Source organism: Sceloporus undulatus, chromosome 2 (genome assembly GCF_019175285.1).
Source record: "Sceloporus undulatus isolate JIND9_A2432 ecotype Alabama chromosome 2, SceUnd_v1.1, whole genome shotgun sequence".
NCBI classification, from domain to species: Eukaryota; Metazoa; Chordata; class Lepidosauria; order Squamata; family Phrynosomatidae; genus Sceloporus; species Sceloporus undulatus.
Genome location: NC_056523.1, coordinates 101,847,509 through 101,871,093, shown reverse-complemented (window position 1 = coordinate 101,871,093; position 23,585 = coordinate 101,847,509). Strand labels below are relative to the sequence as shown.

General features: G+C 40.6%; 1 protein-coding gene across 4 annotated transcripts in view; it reads left to right on the top strand.

Moving 5' to 3' along the window:
* MEIKIN (meiotic kinetochore factor) overlaps positions 1 to 23,585 on the top strand; it is a 55,102-nt gene that overhangs the window by 22,942 nt on the left and 8,575 nt on the right. Inside the window, exons 6-14 of one of the 4 annotated variants that reach the window (XR_006101775.1) lie at positions 869 to 1,006; positions 3,422 to 3,544; positions 4,712 to 4,736; positions 5,642 to 5,703; positions 9,942 to 10,036; positions 11,199 to 11,282; positions 15,620 to 15,703; positions 16,744 to 16,869; positions 18,207 to 18,278. Coding sequence is in view for 3 of the 4 variants with exons in the window: in XM_042448054.1 (XP_042303988.1) it covers positions 869 to 1,006; positions 3,422 to 3,544; positions 4,712 to 4,736; positions 5,642 to 5,703; positions 9,942 to 10,036; positions 11,199 to 11,282; positions 15,620 to 15,703; positions 16,744 to 16,869 (737 nt within the window). In the remaining variant the exon portion in view is untranslated. The remainder of the gene's footprint in view (positions 1 to 868; positions 1,007 to 3,421; positions 3,545 to 4,711; positions 4,737 to 5,641; positions 5,704 to 9,941; positions 10,037 to 11,198; positions 11,283 to 15,619; positions 15,704 to 16,743; positions 16,870 to 18,206; positions 18,279 to 23,585) is intronic. The other 3 variants (XM_042448056.1, XM_042448054.1, XM_042448055.1) reach the window with 3 other exon arrangements.

The window sequence follows — 23,585 nt, the reverse complement described above, 5'->3', positions numbered from 1 at the left end:
AGAGAAGAGACTGGGAAGAGAGGAAGACATTCACAATCATTTTAGAACCACCCACAATATTAAATACACCACCACCATTCAAGAATCTCCACTAACATATCCCGAAGACCATCTTTTAAAAACAATTGTGGCTTATCATCAGCTGTGAAAATGCAAGTATTCAAACATAAAGATCATGCGAAGAATGCTTTAACAGCCACAAAAGCATATAAGCCATTGCTGAAGGATGACTAGATATTATGGAACAAAAATCTTCTTACTTTTGCAAATAAATAGAGACCCATCAAACATATATTATATTGCAGCTGCAATCCACATTCAATTTGTGCTGATGGGATTCAAACTGAAATCGGAGGCCTGTTAGAGACTGCCAAAATAAAGCTGCTTCGGGTCTCTTTGGAGGTATGCTGTTTAAATGATGCATGCATCCTAAGAATCCGGAAGCTGCACCAAAGCTGCACTCCAGTGCTTAGGAATGGAGTGTGGCTTTGGCGCGACCTCCGTATTCTTAGGACCCATGCATCATTTAAACAGCATACCTCCAAAGAGACCCGAAGCAGCTTTATTTTGGCAGTCTGTAACAGGCCTTAATAGTCCTTTATAAAGTGGGATTTTTCTTGGGACTATGGAGAAGAAAGTTAACCTTTACATTCTCTCCTGCAGTAGAAATCTCCATGCTGATTCCCCCCTCTCCCCCTTTTTTTTAATTACAAACAATCAGATACATAAAAGGCACATAAACATTTAATGCATTGTCTGATATGGCTTTGTCTTTGATGTGCAATATCTTTTGACAAAATTGGATAATTTTCCAAATCTAGTAATTTCAGATTATATAAAGTTTTGACCATTTTGCCTTGATTCCTAGGAATGACTTTACCCACAGGTGTTTCAGTTTTCCTGCTGGACTGTTTGGATGTGGATTCAGTGGGCTCCAGTACAGAATCTACTGATTGCACAACTCACTACTCATCCCCTGAAATATTCAGAGATGAAAAAGGTTTAAGTATGCATTGTTTATGTTCTATGTATAGGAGGAATCTGGATGAAAGTGTGTGTACAAATCTATATTTTTGTATTTGCAAATGAAAATGTATGCCATTTATTTGGTCAGTCAGATCAACTGAGAGTATAAAGATGACCTAATAAACTAGACCATTCCTTCTAATTTAGGAAACAGTGCTCCTTTAACCATTATGACTGATTAACTCAGGATCCTTTTATTCCTGAACTTTTGGTTTATTACTTTTTTTCATTTCAGTTACGTTTTCTAATTTCCAACACTTGTGTATATTTTACCATGGTTAAGAACTGCTGTCCAGTGAACTTTGAGTTATGGCAACCTTATGAATGAAAGACCTCCAAATCACTTTATCCTCAATAACTCTACTCAGGTCTTGTTGATTCAGAGCCATGGCTTCCTTGATTGAGTGGATCCATCTACAATGTGGTCTTTTTCTTTTCATAGTGCTACCTTACCAAACATTACTGTACAGTATTTTCTGTAAGTATTGTGATACATTTTTACATGTCAGGATATTCTCTAGTTCCTTCATAGTTGCCCTTCCAAATCCTAGTCTACTTATGATTTCCTGACTGCAGTCTCCATTTTAACTAACTACTGAGTCAAGTTATAGAAAAACTTGAATTATTTCAATGTCGTCATTGTCTGCTTTAAAATTGTTTATATCATCTGTGGTCATTATATTTGTTTTCTTAACGTTCAGATGTAAACCAGTCTTTGCACTTTCTGCCTTGTCTTTCTTCAGCAATGATTCCAGGTATTTGTTATTTTCCGCTAGTGTTATGATATCATCTGCATACTGTAGATCAGGGGTAGGCAATCTTTTTGAGCCAGGGGCCGGGTTGCTGTCCCTCAGACAACTCGGGGGCCGAAGCCAAAAAATAAATAATTAAATAATGTTTTAAAATATTAAATATATAAATAAACCAGGACAAATGTAGGACAAAATTTTCAAATGGAAGACACTTTTTTTTAAAAAATGGAGGACACGCGAAAAAATTTGCTGATTTTTTTTTTAAAATGGTAATATAAATGCATGTTTCTGAGGCTTCTATAGACAATTGCCCCCCGAAGGCCCCAGCGGCAATCGGCGGCAGGGCTGGGCTGGGGCCGGTCCCAAGGCCTTGCCGGGCCGCATCCGGCCCGCAGGCCGCAGGTTGCCTACCCCTGCTGTAGATTCTTGAAGTTTGTTTCTCCAATTTTCTGGCCTCCTTCTTTTCTATCTAATTCTGCTTTCCATATGATCAGCATACATGTTAAACATAAAATACAGCTTTGCCTGACCCCTTGCCAATTGGAAACCATTCCATTTCTCCGTATTCTGTCCTAACAGTAGCCTCTTGTCTTGAGGTTAAGCATCAGGACAGTCAAATGTTGTGGCACACCCATTTCTTTAAGAGTGACCTATAGTCTTTTGTAATCTATACAATCAAATGCTTTGTTATCATCTATAAAGCACAGACTGGTTTTCTTTTGAAATTCTTTGGTACATTCTATTATCCAGTATATGTTCACTGTATGGTCTCTAGTGCCTCTTCTTTTCCTGAACCCAGAGTGGACATCTGGCATTTCTCACTCCATGGTAAGAGTTTGTTGTATAATTTTGATTATCAGTTTGTTTGCATGGGAAATTAATGTAATGGTCCTATAATTGCTGCAATTCCTGGTGTTCCCCTTCTTGGGAGTTGGGAAGTATATCGAGCATTTCCAATCCATGGGCCATTGTTTTGTTTTCTATATATATATTGACAGATTTTAGTTAGAACTAAAGTGGATTCTGTCTCTGTAGCTTGGAAGAGCTGTATTTGTATGACATCTGTACTTGGTGACTAATTTCTCTGAATGTTCTGTGTATGGTTACCATTTTGCTCTTTAAAATTTGAAGTTGGTCTTCATATGAATCTGTCACTCTTTTATCTTTCTTATATAGTTCTTCAGTGTATTGTTGCTTCCTGGTCATGTAGTGTGTTCCCTTGCTGGTCGTAGTGCATCTCCACTCTTGTTTAAAAATTTCCTTTGATTTCTTCTTGAAAAGGGGTCTTGTTCTTTGTTTTTTGTCAGCTTCTATTTCACTCCATTGATTGTTATAGTAGTTCTTCTTAAGCCTGCATACAAGCCATTGGACAGTTGCATTGAGCATTCAGGTTCTATTTCTGTCCCCTTTCACTTTTTCGTCTCTTCTGTTCTTAAAGTTTACATTATACCTTCAAATATTGCTTAGGTTGGATTGGTGGTGGTGGTTGTGTCTACATGCTTTACACACCAATCATCAAAATATTAACTCCCTTTGAAAGCTGTAGTTGCTGTTCTAGAGATATTTGTGCATGAATGCAATCTTAACTCTGTAGAGCTAATGAATAAAAAAATGATGGCAACCATATTGTGTCCTGTATTCAGAAGGAACCAGTGATAGTCCTGAAGGACCATGCTTTGGATGTAGAAATTCAACCCTCTTGGATACAAGCAAAGCTACCAACATAGACAAGATGCCACAGCTGCCAAATCTGTCAAAGATACTAGGTAACTGGAGAGTGTTATGATTTGTGATAGTAATGTCTATCCTTTGTAGGCCAAACTAAACAATCAGCAGCAAAAAAGGCAGTTCCACCATTTTTGTGTGGCAAAGGTGGACGAGTTTCAAGGAAGAACAAGTAAGTGGCTTGCTGCTTACCAGCTTGCCTTCTCCAGGAGATTCTGTTGGGGAGGTTTTCCTCTGCCCAACTGTGGCTGAGATTCAGCTGTTTGTGCAAGAGGGTCCCCCCCCCCCCCGCCTTTTAGTCATGTGACATGGGGAAAGGAAATTGTGGTTCCCAATTCTTAATCAACCCCAGCAAAAACAGGGAAGATTAGAGTTGTAGTATGGCAACATTTTGCTACAAACTCCTTGTCACCTCTGTAAATTTTGACTTTGTTTAGACTCTAGATTCTCTAAAGATTCTAAAGATCTGCTGCTCTTTAAAAGGGGAATAAAGTATCTAATTCACTAGCTGGTTCTCTTTCCTCTACCCAGTACCTCCCCTGAATTTGTAGAGGCAAGAAAAATAAGAGGCTGCCTCTGTTTCCTTATTCCTTTTGGATGCTGATGTACTATTAAACTTAAGATGATTATGCTGCTTAAAATGAAACTTGGAGCCTTTCCCATTGATTTTGCTGCATGGTTCAAACATTTCTTTTCTCTTGGTAGGCATTTGACCTCCAGTTTGCGGATTTTATGTGGCAGACTCTTACCTATCTGACCATCTCCATTTTGTCCATTTTGTTATGCTTAGCTTATATGCTGATTTTGTAATTTTATTTTTTGACATCATGTTTCCTACCTTGAGTAAGGCAAACACACTGGAAAAGAAGGATATACAAACTTTAATTAACAAAATTTCCCAGCCATCTGCTTTTTCAGTTTTGATGGGGCAAATGTTTGTTTAGAAATAAAGCAGCTTGGGGATGGAAACTGGACAAGAGAAGCCACAAGAAAGGGAAAGTACCTCCTCTTGACACTTTTCTCATGCAAATCACCACTATCCCATTATCATTTGATTAGGGAGGTAGTGCCTTGAATTTCCAGATCCATGTTTCCTGATGAATGCTTAGTTTGGCCTAAGACAAAGGATGCTCCAGTTTTGTATCTTGTTGAGCTGTTAGGATCACTGCTTTTTCTGTTCCTAATCAAATGCCTTTGTTGAATTGTAGGAGGTCAAGACCAGAGGATTACATGGTAATATATAATATATAAGCAAAACATTTGGACTCTTTTAAAATTGTAGAAAAGATCCCCCCCCATATTGATAGCCTCCACCAATATAATAAGTTATAACCATAAAGTGATTACTTGAATAAAGATATATTTCTAAGCAACTTTACTGGGTTCTAAATGTATTCACTTGCACACCACAGTCCCTGTATAAACTGTAATGGATTATGTGTGCACTGCTCTGTAGGAATATCATGTAACAAATTAACTGATTAGGTCTGGGGGCTTAACTTATTCTTTCCTCCTCAACTGGTGACTGGTGCTATAAAAACTGAGAGTGCTAACTATAGTGTAGGCCCAGTACAGAAGCAGTACTATTTCAACCTTATGATTCTGTACTTGGTTATCCTCACCTGATCAGGATGTCTGATCATGTGATTTCAATTTCTCTATCTTGCACCCTGTGTATTTGTGATCAAAATTATTCACTGTTTCATGTTATGCCACTTCACCTAGTCATTTATTTTTCTCACAATGATCCGCTGAGGATTGTTTCATGTGAACTGGGTCCTTTCCAATTTCTGCTGCTATACAGAAATCAAGTGTGTTGCCTTGGTGGTGTAGCTTCTACCACTACCTCTGAAGCGGTTGCAGAGATGTACCATAGCAGTTATAGCTATCCACTTAGAGAAGGCAATTTCTAGGTTGCTGCATCTCTGGGGACTCTGAAAGCATTTTGTTACTCCCAAATTACCTTATCACTGATAATTGACCATTTTACATATTCACTCTATATATAATTGTTATAAACAATTTTGATTTTAAAAGAGGCACAGTTTTGAGTAGTAAAGCTTCTACCTACTTTTTAAAGTACTTGAATGTAAAATAAGTTAATGCTTTAGATTGTTTTTTGTTTTGTTTTTTGTTAGTGGCAGATCATCCCAACAGAAACTGCATTCTGAACTGACAAATTCTTCAGTTGTAGTAGCAGGTAACTAACATCATTCTAAATAAGCCAATTGCTTTGTGTAAATAAGTAATCCATTTTTGTCATATTTGCTGTTTAAAAAGAGCTGTGTCACAGGACCTATATGTGGTGGTGTCTCAACAAATAGCTAGGGTTTGAGAGCAATTTTAGTATTAAAATTCTCATAATGAAAATAACTTCTTTCTCTTCTTATATTTATTTATTTATTTATTTATATCCCGCTCTTTTCCCAGGACTGGGACTCAGAGCGGCTTCACAGCAATTAAAAAACAAACAAACAAACAAAAAGTACAATTAAAACATTTTAAAAATAAATAGATAAATGACATGCATTAAACAGAATGATTAAACTAGTCCAACATTCCTGCCTGTTCTTATAGTGATTCCTTAAATGCCTGTTTGAACAGGTAGGTCTTCACCTGCCGTTGGAAAGCCATCAAGGAGGGAGCCGTTCTTATCTCCCTGGGCAGGGAGTTCCAGAGTCTAGGGGCAGCCGCTGAGAAGGCCCTCTCTCGTGTCCCCACCAAACGTGTTTGTGAAGGTGTTGGGATGGAGAGAAGGGCTTCTCCAGAGGATCTCAGAGTCCGGGCAGGTTCATACCAGGAGAAACGGTCTGCCAAATAATGTGGACCTTAGCCATGTAGGGCTTTGTAGGATATAACCAGTACCTTGAATTGTGCCTGGGAACGAACTGGCAGCCAATGAAGCTGTTTCAACACGGGAGTTGTATGTGCTCTGTAATCGGCGCCTGTTAACAGCCTGGCAGCAGCTCTTTGAACCAGTTGAATTTTCCGAACACTTTTCAAAGGCAGTCCTATGTAGAGCCCATTACAGTAGTCCAAATGGGATGTAACCAAGGCATGTACCACTGTGGCCAGATATGGCTTTTCAAGTTGGCGCACAAGTTTTAAATGTGCGAAAGCACTCCTGGTCACAGCAGAGACCTGGGCCTCCAAGTTTAAAGCTGAGTCCAAGATTACCCCCAAACTGCGAACCTGTGTCTTCAGGGGGAGTGTGACCCCATCTAACACAGGCTGGATCCCTATTCCCTGATCTGCCTTCCGACTGACCAGGAGCACCTCTGTCTTGTCTGGATTAAGTTTCAACTTGTTTGCTCTCATCCAGTCCATTACTGAAGACAGGCACTGATTTAGAACCAGGACTGCCTCCTTGGATTGAGGTGGGAAGGAGTAGTAGAGTTGAGTGTCATCTGCATATTGATGACATCGCACCCCAACATTCCAGACAACCTCTCCCAGTGGTTTCATGTATATGTTAAACAGCATAGGGGACAACACAGAACCTTGAGGGATCCCACAGGTCAATGGCCAAGGGGTCAAACAGGAGTCCCCCAGTACCACCTTCTGAGATCTCCTCTTCCTGTGTATTGCTTCATTATCTTCAGTGGAACATGTGTAGATATCCTATCTTGCTAATTCTGGTGAAATAACCTTTAAATCATATAAGGTGCTTCATCTCTCTTCCTCCTCCTTTAATTATCAAGGATTATTTTTAGAACACTTTATACATGCATATATTTTCTGAAGACTGGTCAGAAACCCACGAATTAGATCCAGGTTTTGTACCTGTCAGTTTCTATTAGCCAATAGGAATTTGGTTGTGATAAATATGCACATTTTAAAATAAAATTGCAAAACAAATTATTTTGGACTCAACCACCAGATACAAAATTTCCCATGTCTAGTTGATGCAAAAAATATTTTTCCTTATTCTTCCTTAGTTTTCAGGCTGGTATTACCACAGGGTGGACAGGGGTACTGTAGGTCACTCTCCCATGGGATACTGAAATTGCTATTTGTGTATTTATTGAATTTTTAGATTTGTATCCTGCCTTTTCACTCAAAAATGAGACTCAGTGCAGCTGTCAAGACTAAACAAAGTACAATTAAAACATACAAAAATTCAAATACTGAAAAATAATTGAATTAAAGCATGATTTAAATATAATTTTAAATGAGGAAGAAAAGTATTCATATGGATTGCAGCCCTTCTTCAGCAACCTATCACTTACCAGAAGCTCAAAGCCCTATAGTTATTGCAGGTTCTCTGCAGGCTCAGAGGAGATTATCATATGGGGAACGGGAACAAAACCCATCCTTATCCCATCCAAGACAGAGATCACATGAAAGACATTCACACATTTGCACTGATCCTGTCATTCAACTGTCAGTGAAGTGGAATTGTATTAACAGGTTCTTCCATTAATGCAAAATGAAGGGCAAGGACAGAACAATTCCACCTCACTGATGGGACAGTGACAGGTTCAGCGCAATGTCAATTGCAGTCATTTACACTTCCCAGTTGGGACAAAGTCTGGATCAGCTCAACATCGTCTGAAAGTCTTTTCCGCGATCATGCAGGGAAGAAGGATGGGAAAAGGATGAGAGAAGGAAGTTGGAGATAGGTCACCCATTTATAATACAAGGCACCATCATTCATGGCATCCTAATGCCCGCTATAACAAGCATATGAAGAGATCAATACCTAGTGGCCTGAACTTTTCATCATCTCAAATCATCCACCCTTCTGTTCAAGAAAGTGGTCTCTGTGGCATGTCACATATCCAGCTTCATATTTCATGACACTCTTATGAAATACCCCAGTGTTGCTGATTATTTTGTGTAGGGGGGAGTGTAATTCCTATGGGAAACCCCACCATGCTGCTTTTGGATGCCTGACACTGTTGAACATTTTATGTCCATGCCAGCATGGGTAGAAATGAATTTATAGGTATGCCTCTCACACTAAACTTTGAGACACCCACACCTCAACGACCATTTTCTATGAATGCTTTAAAACCACATACTGACCCAGTGCTCATTCAGAGCACAAAACACTAGCAAGTATTTGAGATGGCCTAAAGCTTCTAGTAGGTGCGTCACTGCAATTCCACATTGGCCTTTATTTGCATGAGGACACGTTTGACAGTATCTTGCACTCAAAACATTGGATTGGCTCCAAACATGCCACAAGATTGCTTCTTGTTATGTGCCTTGAGGATGACTCTGTCTTATGGTGATCCTGTCCTAGGCTTTCTTGGTGAGATTCATTCATAGGAGATTTGCTATTGCTTGCCTCTAAAGCTGAGATAGCATGATGTCCCCAAGGTCACCTAATGGGTTTCTGTGGCTAAGAGGTTTCAGAAATACTCATGAAGAAAATATTTTGTTGCCCAGATTCACTCCAGGATCTATGCCTGTGATGGCGAACCTATGGCACACATGCCAGAGATGGCACATGATGCCATTTGGTCCTGCACCCAGCAAAGAGAAGGTGGAACAGGTGTGTGCAACCGTTCCTCCTCCTCCCAGACCTTTCCTAGGCACCATCTTCAGAGACAGATGGAGGCTGGGAAAGGCACCGGGGTGGAGGGAGTCCCACTCTGGAAGTCCCACTCCTGGAAGTCCCACTCCCAGCACTGGGTAACATCTGGTGCCAGAAAAACTTTTAGTTCAGGCACTCAACTCCAAAAAGGTTTGCCATCACTGATCTATGCTAACCCTTCTCCATACGTCAGCTGTGTTGTTTCACCTATGCCATCAATTTATTATTCACCCTAGGGAGGGCACTGTAATGGAGTTTGTGCAAGATGGCTCGGGCTCTTTTTTAGGTGGGAAATAGGTAGGTGGTGGTGGATACAGGGGCAGTTAAGAAGGCCTGATGAAAGGACAGGAGGAAAATTTTGCAGAGCAAGAAAGAAATGAACATGTGAGAATGGTAATTACTAGAATGAGGAAGAGAAAGGCAGGGTTTTCAAATTGCCTGCTATCTTTTAATGCTCAGTGAAGCAATCAGAAGACAGCAGGTTGTGGAAATACTGGCACAGCAGCTGAGACTGGATTCAAACTGGATACTAGTATAGACAGTGCTGTAAAAAGGCGAACTACTGTGGCTTCTCATGGCTGTAGTCTGCACCCCAATCTTTCTTGGTTGCTATGCCTACCATAATTGTGCAAAGTGATTCATCCAGAGTAACTGACACTCCTTGGCTTTGTACCTGCAAGTGGAAATACTGTTTAGAATCTCATTCCAACCACATAGAATGATTTTGAATGAAGTAATAGACAATAGTGTTAAGACATCATTAAAGTTTCAGAAATTGAAGCTAGACGGGATTAAATGAATAGCGATGCAGGTCAGCCCATGAAAAATAGCAGAATTGGCTTTTTCAGATCACTTGAAGAGAAGTATAATTTTTCATATATGTATATATTTTGCAGGAAAGAAAGTACACAAAATTTTGTCTACAATGGAATTAAGATCTAAATCACGATCTTCTGGCCCTTTGTTGTTGCCTCCAAAGTACAAAACACAGGTGATAACTTCAATGATCATAGGTTGCTTTGTATACATGTCAGATGGTACTACCACATATTTATAGCCACTCTGTCTGGGAGCTGAATCTTATTCCAACACACTGGAAACAGGACAACATTCTACACCATGTTTGATGGCTTTATGCTAGCTTTGGGGCTCAAAGGAGTCCATGTGGCACACACCGTTGCTTTCCCTCCCTTTTATACTAGTTCCCACCCACCCCAGCAATATCACCACTCTCTGCCTAATAACAGGGCCACCCCTGATTAAACCACAATACCAGTTTTACTGGTTTCTGTATTAACTGGAAGGCTTTTGTCCCAATGGATGCTTGACAGGGATAACCACAACTATCTTCACCATGAGTCATGGTAGTGAAATTCTTCAAGCAAAGTGTGTTTTTTTTAAATTTGTTTGCAGGCAATTAAGAAAACTATTTTCTTTTGGTGTGCATGTTTCGATAGTCACAGGCTGTAGTGGCACATTCCTGTTTATTGATAAATCTAGACAAGAAGTGGGAGAACAATTCCACTTGACAAAACTTGAACCTGCTACTTTTGAATAAACATAGGACCATCTCATGGTTTCTCAGACTAGAAAGCTAGTATTCATGTCTGCTAGTTTATTTTAACCTGGGATTATAATTGATTAATTGTCCATCTTGGGCAGGTTTTCTGTACATTTCACTTTAGCCAAACATTGGCAATTAATAGTATGCGCTGGAGAAATACTTACAGAGCATGTTAGGGGTATGTGTATAACTTTCTCCATCATGGGCAGCTCATGGATTATGTGGAAGCATTCCCACCCCTGTCTCCACATTTCTGAGTTAAGCAACTCTTTGTACTCAGTATCCAAGCTCCCTGTATCCTGCTTGCTGATTTTACCTCTAGTTCTGCACCTTGGTGCTGCCAACTTCCCTACCACTACCTAGACTTATTTCTGTTATGGAGATGATGGGGAAGATGGTTTGGGAATACACTAGGTGACGAGGAAAGATGCTGAGTTATGCTAGTGTTAACTATGTGCTAACATAATGTTCCTCATCTTATTGTAGACAGATGAGCAACAGTCCAAGAAAATGAAGTGCAGGGGAAAAATGAATTACAAAAGCAAAATAGACAGGTCTTCTTCCTTATCCTTTACTTTTTTTTTTACAGAGTTCAGCTGGAAAAAGCAAGCCAGACATATCTTGCAGAAATCCAGCTGAAAATGTAGCCTCAAAAGAGCAAGATGTTAAAATGGTAAGTTGTTTTCTTGTAGTATTTGACCACTAGGGTTATGGCAGTGGGGAAGGTTGAACTGAACAGTGGTGTAGGAAGTGATAACTTGAAAGATGTCCATTGACAAAGCATTTAATGTACTGGCACTGTGAAATGTATTCTCATTTTGTGTGCTATTAATGCACAATGGAAATTTCATGCAGGTATATTTCCTCTAAGATCAGTCAAGGCTGAGCTAGTTTTGTTCCTTAATGTCAGATTGAAAGATTATGAGCACCTTGTTTTAGGTGTGTTTTTGGTAGCTTCTGCTTTAACTATATTGTAATCCTGCCATTTCTAATAGAAGTACAGTAATACATATGTTCTAGATTAAAATACTCTGGAAATCTGAAAAAAATAAATACAAAGGTGGTCTGATAATAGCAAGTACATTTCTGTATCACTTATCAGTGCACTTAAGCACTTCCTAAGCGGTTTACAAAGTGTAAGCTAATAACCCCCAACAATCTGGGTACTTACTTTAGCCACCTCAGAAGGATGCAAGCCTGAGTCAAGCTTGAGCCCTTTTGCTGGTACTGAACTCGCAACCTTACGGTTTGTGAGTGAGTGACTGCAGTACAGGCATTTAACCACTGCACCACCAAGGCTCCTTATAATGATTCAAGATTTATAATAAATAGGATTTGTTGTTTAGTGATTAGAAATTGTATCAGAAAGCAGAGTTTCATAATAAATTTCCTATTTTAAAGCTGAGACTGGATGGCCAGGTTTCAGAGGTAGCCAGGAGTGTGTTTACACACTTAAAGCCAATGCACTAGCTTTGCCCATTCCTGGAGATGTTAGATGGCAACACATGCCTTGATTATATCCAGTTGGAATTACTGTAATGCTATCTACATGGGACTGCCTCTAGAAATTGTTTGGAAACTTCAGCGAGTCCAAATTCCGTGGTCAGATTGCTAACTGGCACTGGGTATAAAGAAAATAACTTAACTGGCTACTGGTCTGTTTTCAAGGATGTTCATTGTGAAGTATTTAACTATATCTGAAATTGACATTTATTACAAAATTGAGCACATTGATATCTGTAAAATCCACCATTCTGTCATACCTTTGTGTGACCAAGAAGTAGACCACAGAATGGGTCTAAGCAGACTGTAGCATATGAAGCTGCTAGCTTGGTAATAAACTACCGTATATTCCGGCATATAAGACGACTGGGCGTATAAGACGACCCCCAACTTTACAACTTAAAATAGAGTGTTTGGGATATACTCACCGTATAAGACCACCCCTCTCTTCCACGATAAGTCAGAAAGGAGCTGAAGGCACACAATAACAGTAACAGCAGCGGCAGAGGAGAAAGAGGGGGAGGAGAAAAAAGGAGAAGGAGAAAGAAGAAAAGGAGGGGAAGAGGAGGGAGACTCCACTACACTCTGAGGAAGGAGTCTGTTCCACGTTTGAAATAACAGCATACACAACATTATTTCACCCGCCTCGACAACTCCTCCCACCCTTCCTCTTGGTGCATCTACACTTTAGAATTAATGCAGTTTGACACCATTTTAAGAGCTGCTGCTCCATCCTATTGGAATCCTAGAATCTGTAGTTTTATAAGGTCTTTTGCCTTCTCTGCCCAAAGAATGCATGGAGGGGCACTGATCCAAACTACAAATCCCAGGGATTCTGTATGGATGGAGCCGTGGCAGTTCAAGTGGCTCCTATTGGAATCAAAGCCCAGGAAGCTTTGTGCCAAATAGAAACGTGTTAGGCTGCAACTGCACTGCAGAAATAATCCAGTTTGACACCCCTTTAACTGCCCTGGCTCAGTGCCAGGGAATCCTGGGAATTCTAGTTTTGTGAGACATTTAACCTTCTCTCCCAGAAAACTCTGGTGTGACAACAAATTAGTTCCCAGGATTTTATAGCACTGGGCCATGGCAGTTAAAACAGTACAAAACTGGATTGTCTCTGGAGTGAAGATGCAGCCTGAGTTGGGTCCAAGACACACTTCAGAAATAATCCAGTTTGAGACTGCTTTAACTGCCCTGGCTCAGTGCTATGGAATCCTGGGAATTCTAGTTTTCTGAGATATTTAGCCTTCTCAGCAAACTTTGGTGTGACAACAAACTACAATTCCCAGGATTTCATCGCACTGGGCCATGGCAGTTAAAACGGTATGAAACTGGATTGTCTCTGGAGTGAAGATGCAGCCTTAGTTGGATCCAAGACACACTTCAGAAATAACTGCCCTGGCTCAGTGCTAGGGAACCCTGGGAAGTGTAGTTTTGTGAGACATTGAGCGTTCTCAGAAAGAGCTCTGGTGCCACTACAAACTACAATTCCCAGGATTCCCTAGCACTGAGCCAGGAGAGTTAAAGTGGTCACAAACTGGATTATTTCTGCAGTGTGTTTTGGACCTTGGTTATTAAAAATGCTCAAGGTCCAATCCATACTGCAGAAATAATCCAGTTTGAGACTGCTTTAACTGCCCTGGCTCAGTGCTAGGGAACCCTGGGAATTGTAGTTTTGTGAGAGCTCTGGTGCCACAATGAACTACAATTCCCATGCATCTGAGGAAGTACGCTTAAGTCTAGGAAAGCTCATGCTGCCAACTTTTCTTTCAGTGAGACTCAAAGGTGCTACAAGATCTATCTCTCTATCATCATCATCACCATTATTGTTATCATTATTAAATCCAAATGCACCTGCAGAAGTGGACTTAAATTGGCAACACTGATTATGCTGTAGACTCATTCTCTGGGGCTGGGATCTGGAAGTGTGGAGGCAATTCCCTTGAAAAACCAGGGGGTGATGCGTGGGGTTGTTGGTTGGGGGGGGGGGGGGGGGGCAACCACTGTCCTCTCTCTGATTGGCTGTTAGTGTGACTCCATCTAAACAGGATTGGTTGCTCTGTAGCCTGGCTCTCAGAGGGACTCAGGGGCTAAGAGAGAGAGAGAGAGAGAGCCTTTTCTGAGGGTGGGGTGGCGACCACTCTCCAGCCCGCTCTCTGATTGGCTGAAAACTGTGAGTGTGTGACTCCAAAGGATTGGTTGCTCTGTAGCCAGCCTTGCTCTCAGGCTGGAGGGAAGGTAGAGACAGACCTTCTGCCTTCCGAGGACAGGAAGGGAAAGGAGGGAGCAAGGAAGGAAGGCAGAGAAGAAAAGGAAGGAAAAGGGAAGGAAGGAAGGAGGAAGGGAGGGAGAGAAGGAAGGAGGGGAAAAGAAAGGGAGGGAGGGAGGGAAGGCAAAGGAGGGAAGAAACAGAGGAGGATGCTCCTTTGCCTTTGAGAGAAGCCTTCCCTGCCGAGGGCTCTCTTTAGGACCCAGGGGCTAGTACAAGACTACCCCCGACTTTGGGGAACATTTTTCTGGGCTAAAAAGTCGTCTTATAGGCCGGAAAATACGCACATGCCATATTTTGTTGCTTTTGAATGAAATCATTATTGTTAAAAACAGTGTCAGACTACACTGAGGGAATGGAGTTCATGAATCCAAGCCTCACATTCTTCACCATTAGCTCTACTAGCTAGGGTTGATGGGAGCTGCAGTCCAACAACTTGTAGAGGGCGGCAACTTTTGCATTTTCCATTTACTGTTACATCTAAACTGACCTACATCCCTAGTATAGAGTTAATTAGTCTACACCCAACTTTGTTTTTCAGCAAGAGCAAACTGAGGCCAAGATATAGGGGCCATTGAATCAATGTGTCCAACCTTTACTCTGGATTTCTTTATATACCATTGCTGGCCAACTAGTCAGTACCAATAATGTGTTTTGAGGCAAATTCTTGCACAATGCAACAGTCTGTCACCATAACTCCTACCAGCCATAGACAGCATTACAGACACGCTGGATTATAATTTTACCATACCAGTGAGTATGTCCGCTGACCACACAGGATGAGACTTATGAAATTGTAGTCCAAAGCATTTGGAAGGTACCAACTTGAAGGAACATAGTCCAGAGAATGGATTTCTCCTCTCTCCTGCTGCCCACCCCCCTTATCTAGTACCTAACCCTCATCATTTAATAGACTCCAGGAAAATGCAGGTTAACTTAATTTGGATTTAAAAAACCATTCTGGAAAAAGGTTCTTAGCAAAAAAAAATGTCCACTTGACATTCTGTTGTTTTTTTAAATGAAGTTAAAAGTATGTGGTGATAAATGAGAGTTCTTAGAGAATCCAGTTATCTGTGTCAAAAGGATTTCTGCCATGTGAAGGAATTAGACATCAAGATACAAATAGACATGAGTTTCAGGTAGATTGATATTTCTGCATGAATGAAATGAAGTATTTTCCAATTAACAGCAGCCCTAGCAATTTGCTTGTGATAAGATTATTTGCCTGTATATAGGAGATCAGTTCCAGATCAGTGAACCTAGGAAGGAATAGAGAAGTCCTAGCAAGTACAGCATTTCTACAACCAGAAGATGTAGAGGTTAGTGAAATATGTTTAACAAATATGTCACGATTAAGTTTGGACTTTGGTTACTATTCATTTTTTTATTTTTTAAGTGGAATTAATATGTGTGTATATATGTATGTATAATATGTTTAAAGTTCGATCTTGTTGTTGCTTCTGGTTTCAAATAGATTGCAAAATCAGTTTCAATAACAGCTAGCAACATTTAATTTATTCACATAAATATCTGGCTTTTGAAACATTTCTCAGAATGTATTCAAAAGGCTATAATAACATATTTTACAAAGAGAACAACTTCCATACTGGAAGAAAAAGTACATACTTACAGTGAAAATAGCAGATTTAGAAATGAATGATTCGGCTTTTGAATGAATGGTGAAAATGCTTACTTATTACATTTTCACACATTTTTATATATATAGGAAAAATAGTACAGCTAACCTCAACAAAATAGTACAGCTAAGTTCACTGACTGTTATTCAACAAATTTATTTCTGTGTTATTGTCTAAACATAGCTAAACATTATCCCTCTGCACAAACTTCTATTTTATTTTTACAATAGCTCTGTGAAGGATGGGTTAGTCTTGATTTTGAAAGAGAGAATGAAAAATTGAGAGAGAGAGACTGACTTATCAAAGATAAACTTTATAGTTGCGTGGGAGTTAGTTGAAGTGTACCCAATCCAAGTCTACTCTGTCCAATAGTGCACACTGGCAGTATTGTTTGCATGATTGATATCTATACATTCAGGGATAGTGAGCAACTACATTCAGTTTTTACCCAGCTCATAAAGATAAGCATCCTTTTTACTCCCTTCTGATTTATAACTATAATTACCTTAGAGTTATGGAAGTATCTGGGGGGGGATGAAATGGGACTGAGTGACCAATTACAGTAATGTAATGGCAAAGGAACACTGTCTATCATTCTTTGTCAAGATCCATATCAGGCACACAGGCTGAGGGAGGAACTTCATCTAGATGTTCTCTAGAGTTAATAGAGGAGCTTGCTACTTTATAACAATTCCTTGTATTTTTGTCTTGCTTTGGTATAGCTGGACTTGTCATCAGTGCACAAAGGCTCCCTCAGTGAAGATTTCTTACCAAACACAAATAGCGTATATGTCAATTCAGAAGAAATTGTTCCTGCAACCCTGTCTCCAAAACAGACGATTTATCAGGTTATATGCCTATTACTTACATTTCTACCTTTGTTGCATTGCTAACCTAAAAATATTTTTAAGACTGTTCTTGCATTTTAAAAAAGTAGTCAAAGTATACTAGCACCACAAATAACTTCACCACTCAAAAATTCCCTATGCTTGACTTATGAATACAGATATAATAATTAAAGAAAAATTGAAGTGTGTATCTTTAGTCAGAAACCTTAAATCCAAATATTAATCTTAGATTAGACTCATTTAATCAATACAAACTTGATAGAGTCATAGAATATTAGGGTTGGAAGAGACCCAGAACCATTTAGTTCAACTCCTTGCTATGCAAAAATATACAACTAAAGCACTCCTGAAAGATGTCCACCCAATCCCTGTTGAAAAACCACCATCCTCTGAGACAGTCCATTCCAATATCAAACTACTCTTATAGTTAACAAGCTCTTCCTAATGTTTAGGTCGAATCTTTTTCTTTTCTTTTCTTTTCTTTCTTTCTTTCATTTTTTAATTTAAAAAAATAATATATATATATATATATATATTTATATTTATATTTATATTTATATTCATTTATTGTAATTTGAATTTATTGGTTCATGTTCTAGTCCCTGGAGCAAAGGAAAGCAAACTTGCTCCATCTTCTACATGACATCCCGTCAGATATCTAAAGATAGCTATCATATCAGCTCTCAGACTTCTCTTCTCTAAGCTAAACATACCTAGCTCCCTAGCTGTTCCTGATAAGGCCTGATCTCCAGACCTTTTATATCTTGGTTGCACTTCTCAGGTCTCATTCCAGTTTGTCAATATCCTTCTGTGGTGTCCAGAATTGGACCAGGGGAAGTATGACCAAAGCAGAATAGAGTGGCATTACTTCTTTTGATCCTGACACTACTGTTGATGCAGTCCAGAATTTCATTGCCTTTTTGCTGCTGTATCACACTGTTTACTCATGTTTAGCTTGTTATGTAATAGGATCCCTAGATCCTTTTTACATTCAAGCCAGAGATCATCCATGCTATGTTTGTGCATTTCATTTTTCCTGCCTAATAATAATAAATAATAATAATAATAATAATAATAATAATAATAATAATAAAACTTTTATTTCTATCCCACTTTTCTGTAGCAAGATAATCAAAGCAGCTACCAACTAAAACATATCTAGATGTAGTATCTTACATTTATCCCTATTGAAATTCATTTTGTTAGCTTTGGCCCAGCTCTCTAATCTGCCATGGTAATTTTGAATGCTGATCTTGTCCTCTGTAGTATTAGTTATGCCCCCTAATTTGGTGTCAACTGCAAATTTGATATGTGTGCTTTCTGTTCCATCATCTAAGTCAAACAACACCAGGCTGAGGAAAGAGTCCTGAAACACCCCTCTTCTCCTTCAGGAGGAAAAGCAACAGTTGGTAAGCATTCTCTTGGTTAGGTCTGTCAACCAATTTCTTAGTTTATTTATACCCCACTTGTCAGCCAGAAAATCTCCCAAAGAAGTTTACAAATTGTTAGTTTGACAGTTCCGTGCCCTCAAGGTTACAATCTCACTAAGCTCTCACTAAGATCTCGAATGACCTTTTACAGGCCAAGGCTAATGGCCTTTGCTCATTCTTCTCGATTTGTCTGCAGCCTTTGACACTGTTGATCACTGTCTCCTAATTGACATACTCTCTGACCTTGGGTTCTCAGACCCTGTTCTCGACTGGTTTAGATCTTACTTGTCTGGCAGATCTTTTGCAGTAGTTGCAGGGGGTCAGACTTCTTCTCCTGTTCCCTTATCTGTTGGAGTTCCCCAGGGCTCTGTTCTGGGTCCCCTTCTGTTTTCTCTCTACACACTGTCCTTAGGAAAACTCATCAGCTCTTTTGGTTTTTCCTACAATCTGTATGCCGATGACACCCAGCTGTATCTTTCTGCCCCTGACCTTTCTCCAAGGCTTGAACAGCAAGTCTCGTCTTGCCTTACAGCTGTCTGACAGTGGATGCGCCATCGGCATTTGAAGCTCAACATGTCCAAGACAGAGCTTCTTGTCTTTCCTCCTAAGCCCACCCTTCAACTCTCCTTTTCTGTCTCTGTGGACAACATTTCCATTCAACCAGTCCAGCAAGCCCGCAGTCTTGGCTTTATCTTTGACTCTTCTCTGTTGTGTATCCCTCAGATCCAGACCACAGCCAAGGCTTGTAGATTCTTTTTGTACAATATTGCCAAAATCCGACCATATCTCTCCGCCTCTACTGCCAAGATCCTGGTCCATGCCCTAGTGATCTCACAACTGGATTACTGTAATGTCCTCCTGGCTGGGCTTCCTTTTTCTCACCTCTGTCCTTTAATCTCTGTCCAGCATTCAGCTGCACGCATTATCACTTCCACCCACCGCTCTGACCACATCTCTCCTGTGTTGGCATCCCTTCACTGGCTCCCTCTCCCTTTCCGCATTCAGTATAAGCTCCTGCTGTCGACATTCAAAGCCTTCCATGGACTGACCCCTCCTTACTTATCAGACCTTCTCTCTCCTCACCTTCCCACCAGGGCCCTCCGTTCTGGTAGTCAAGGGTTCCTGTCCCAGCCCAGGCTTTCCTCTGCCCCATCCCGGATTCGCCCCTTTTCACTTGCTGCCCCTCACTCCTGGAACCTTCTTCCTCCACAAGCAAGAGCCATCACTTCTTTAACCAGCTTCAAAACGGAGTTGAAAACCATCCTATTCAGAGAAGCCTTCCCAAGCATTGCATAATTGTCGCTTACTATCTGATGTTCTGTTGTTGGCTGTTTATCGATCCATTTCCTGTATTGCTATGTTCTGTATATGTATTATCCTACTTGTGAGTATGTATTTTCCCTGGATAATGATTAACCTTCCATTTTGAAGCCAAGCCCTCCCTCCAGTCCATCTGCCTTGGTCCAGGCCTCGGAGGTAGAGAGGAACTGCTGGACCTCTTACCCTCTCCCTCCACCACTCCCTTCTCCTTCTGTGTCATGTCTTTTTAGATTGTAAGCCTGAGGGCAGGGAACCGTCTAACTAAAAAGATTGCATGTACAGCGCTGTGTAAATTTACAGCGCTTCATAAATAAAGGTTAATAATAATAATAATAATAATCTAAATAAAACATGACAACAAGGAAAAGGGAATGGCAGTGGAAGAAGGTATTAATTCTATTTGATTTTGCCTGTTCTTCTTTCCCTCTGAGGCCACAGCACTTGCAGTTGGGATGGAAGGAGAGTCTTTCCTTGGCTGTTGGGCATAGGTATGATGGATCTGTGCCTGCCTGCCTGTTCTTCTATCCCTTTGAGACCACACCAGTAGCCCTTGGGATAGAGAGAAGACCTGCCATCAGATCCACCTGTCTGTAGCACTGTCTAGTCCACAATTCTCCCATTAACCTGAAAAAATATTATGAGAACTTGTCAAATGCCTCTGTGAAATCAAGATATACAGTGGTGCCTCGGGTTACGAAATTAATTCGTAACACGGCCGCTTTCGTAACCCGAAAAGCCTTCGTAAGCCGAATTGCCATAGGCGCTAATGGGGAAAAGCCGCGATTCCGTGTGAAAAAGCCGAAAAAAGCACCAAAAGTTTTTTCGTAACCCGAAAAAACATTCGTAACCCGAAACAATGATTCCCTATGGGATTTTTTCGTATCCCGAAAATTTCGTAACCTGGGTATTTCGTATCCCGAGGTACCACTGTACTATGCCCACAGCAATCCTCGATCTGCCATGCTGTTGACATTATCAAAAAAGAGAGAGCAAAAGATAAAATTAGTTAGCATTATTTGTTTTTGATAAATCCATACTGGCTCTTAGTAATCACAGTATCCCTTTCTAGATATGCATAGACCGATCTGTTCTGGTCAGTAAAGCCTTAGGTCTTCTTTTTTGGCCTTTCTGAAGATGGGGACAACATTTGCCCTTTGCTAGGACTTTTCCTGTTCTCCAAGAATTCTCAAAGAGATTATACCTGCAAATTTCTTTTGGGCTCTTGGGTGCAGTTAACCCAGTCCTGGAGACTTGAATTCCCTTATAGCTAGGTATTCCTTTACTACTATCATATATACTCATCTATAAGTCGACAAATTTATGACAAAAAAGACCCCCAAATCCTGGGATGACTTTTCTATGGGTTAATATGGTAATACGATGGCAGCTCTTTCAGATTTCTCTGCCCATGTGGTGGGGAGAGCAGTTTCTCTCTCTCCTCAGCTGTTGGGGAACCAGAGACATTCTCATCTTTTACTTTTCTGACTTTCTCCCCTATAAGTACTGGCTATTCTTTAGTATTCCTTTTTGGTGGTTAGTGAAATACTGATTACCCCCTTCTTCAGCTTCATATCTCTCTTAAATCTCAGGTAATCTGCAAGTTCTCTGTACGTGTTCAGAGAAGATGCCAGCCATAGCTGCTGGCAAAACATTAGGAATAAACTCTTCTAGAACACAGCCTCATAGCCCAAAAACCCACAAAAAACTTAGGAAAGTTGGTGCTAACTGCCTTCGAGCTGATCTTAACTCATGGCAGCCCTGTGGATGAGACATCTCCAAGACTCCCTATCTTCCGCTTCTCTGCGTAGGTCTTGAAATTCATACCTGTGACCTCTTTTATAGAGTCCATCCATCTAGCATGTGGTCTTTCTTTCTACATCCTGCCACTGTTCCCATCTTGTAGTATGGAGGTACCATTGATTCAATTGGTCTCCTTTTTCTGGAATTAGTAATGATTTAGGCTGAGTCAGTTTTCATTCTTTTGATTTGCTCCCACCAGCTGCATCTGCAGGATCTAGGTGAACTGGAAGTGATGCAATGTCACTTCTACCTAACACGTTTTGGCCAATTTCTGCTGTTTTCAGCCTCTGGTAAATTAAGCTGCCACATTTGCTATAGTTTAGGCATATCTGGACAATTTAAGGCAAAAAGAAAATCTCAAAAATTGGTCCAGGAAATTTGAAAAAAAAATTTTTTGGTCAGGTTGAGGGATATGGGGATCTGCAGGGGGGTTCTCCAAAAATGGGACCTATGTGCAGCCCATGGGCCACACTTTCCCTACTCCTGATTTATACCATGCGATAATCTGGGATTCTTTCTGACTTCACAATTTGCATGAAGGATACATTTACTGGGTCAATCAAATTGTACGCTTTCATCTGCTTGAACAGGGTTGCTCGGGTCTGTCTGTATAACACATTTTATATAGTATTTTTAGTATTTCTTTGTTTACTTATTCCACACCTTGTTTTTAAAAACAATTGCAAAACTGAAGTGCTCTTATATCACTGACAAAATGAGTTCTAATTATTTAACAGCATCTGCTATAAACTTACCAAAACATCCACATACACCCATGCTTGACATGGGATTAGAAGACATATGCTCGTACTGAACATAGTTAAATAGCTTCCAAACTAGCTCACTTAGGACATTACTAAGGTAACCTGTGATTACACCAGAAAAAAAGTGGTATTGGCCATACTCATCACATGATGATGCTTCCAACCTGTAGCTGTGCAGTTCCCAACCTGTCCCTTTTCATTGACAGGGGAAACTGACCAATGGCCTGTCGAGCATACAGTCCCCAGGGTACAAATGTCACTCCTGGGGCAGTTGCATGATTGCAAGCCATGTGCTGTCAGTGTCCCCTCCTCCCTCCTGTCCCTCCTCCCATTCAATATTCTTGATTACCTTTAGTACCTTTAACTTTTTTTCTATTTCTTTACTTTCCTTTGACAATTGTGGTACAGTGGTACCTCGGGATACGAAATACCCAGGTTACGAAATTTTCGGGATACGAAAAAATCCCATAGGGAATTATTGTTCCGGGTTACGAATGTTTTTTCGGGTTACGAAAAAACTTTTGGTGCTTTTTTCGGCTTTTTCGCACGGAATCGCGGCTTTTCCCCATTAGCGCCTATGGCAATTCGGCTTACGAAGGCTTTTCGGGTTACGAAAGCGGCCGCGGAACGAATTACTTTCGTAACCCGAGGCACCACTGTACTAGAGTTCCAGAAATGAGAAAATAAATAAGGGAAAAATAATTCCTCAAAGACAGTGTTAAGAGAGCTCAGTGGTTAAATGCTGGTACTGCAGCCACTCACTCACAGTTGCAAGGTTGTGAATTCGATACCAGTGAGGGGCTCCAGGGTTGACACAGCCTGGCATCTGAGTATCCAGCTTATTGGGGGCAATTAGCTTACACATTGTAAACTGCTTAGGGAGTGCTTAAGTGCACTGATAAGCAGTATAGAAATGTACTTGCTATACTGCCATTACTATTGCTAAGAGAGAGGCAAAAAGAAAGTGCAATGGCGCGGTACTGGCTCCAGGTGCACGAGTGAGAGGAGGTTGATAAAGAGTGCCCTGAAAGCAGTATATTCTTTATGGTATCTGTGAATTCACACAACTGCACCTGCGTAGAAATACTTAGTTGTGTAGATTCACAAATGACCACTCTAAGAACTACAGTTACAGTTGTGCAACCTGTCTTTCCCATTTTTTTTATTATGGTATTTATACCCCGCCCTTCAGCCCTAATGGCTATCAGAGCGGCTTACAATTATTATTTTTAATTAGACAGTTCCCTGCCCTCAGGCTTAAAATCTAAAAGACACAACACAAAAGGAGAAGGGAATGGTGGAGGGAAAGGGGATGAGGTCCAGTGGTTCTTCTCTCCCTCTGAGGCCTGGACCAAGGCAGATGGACTGGAGGGGAGGGCTCAGCTTCTTCAGGCTAGCCCTG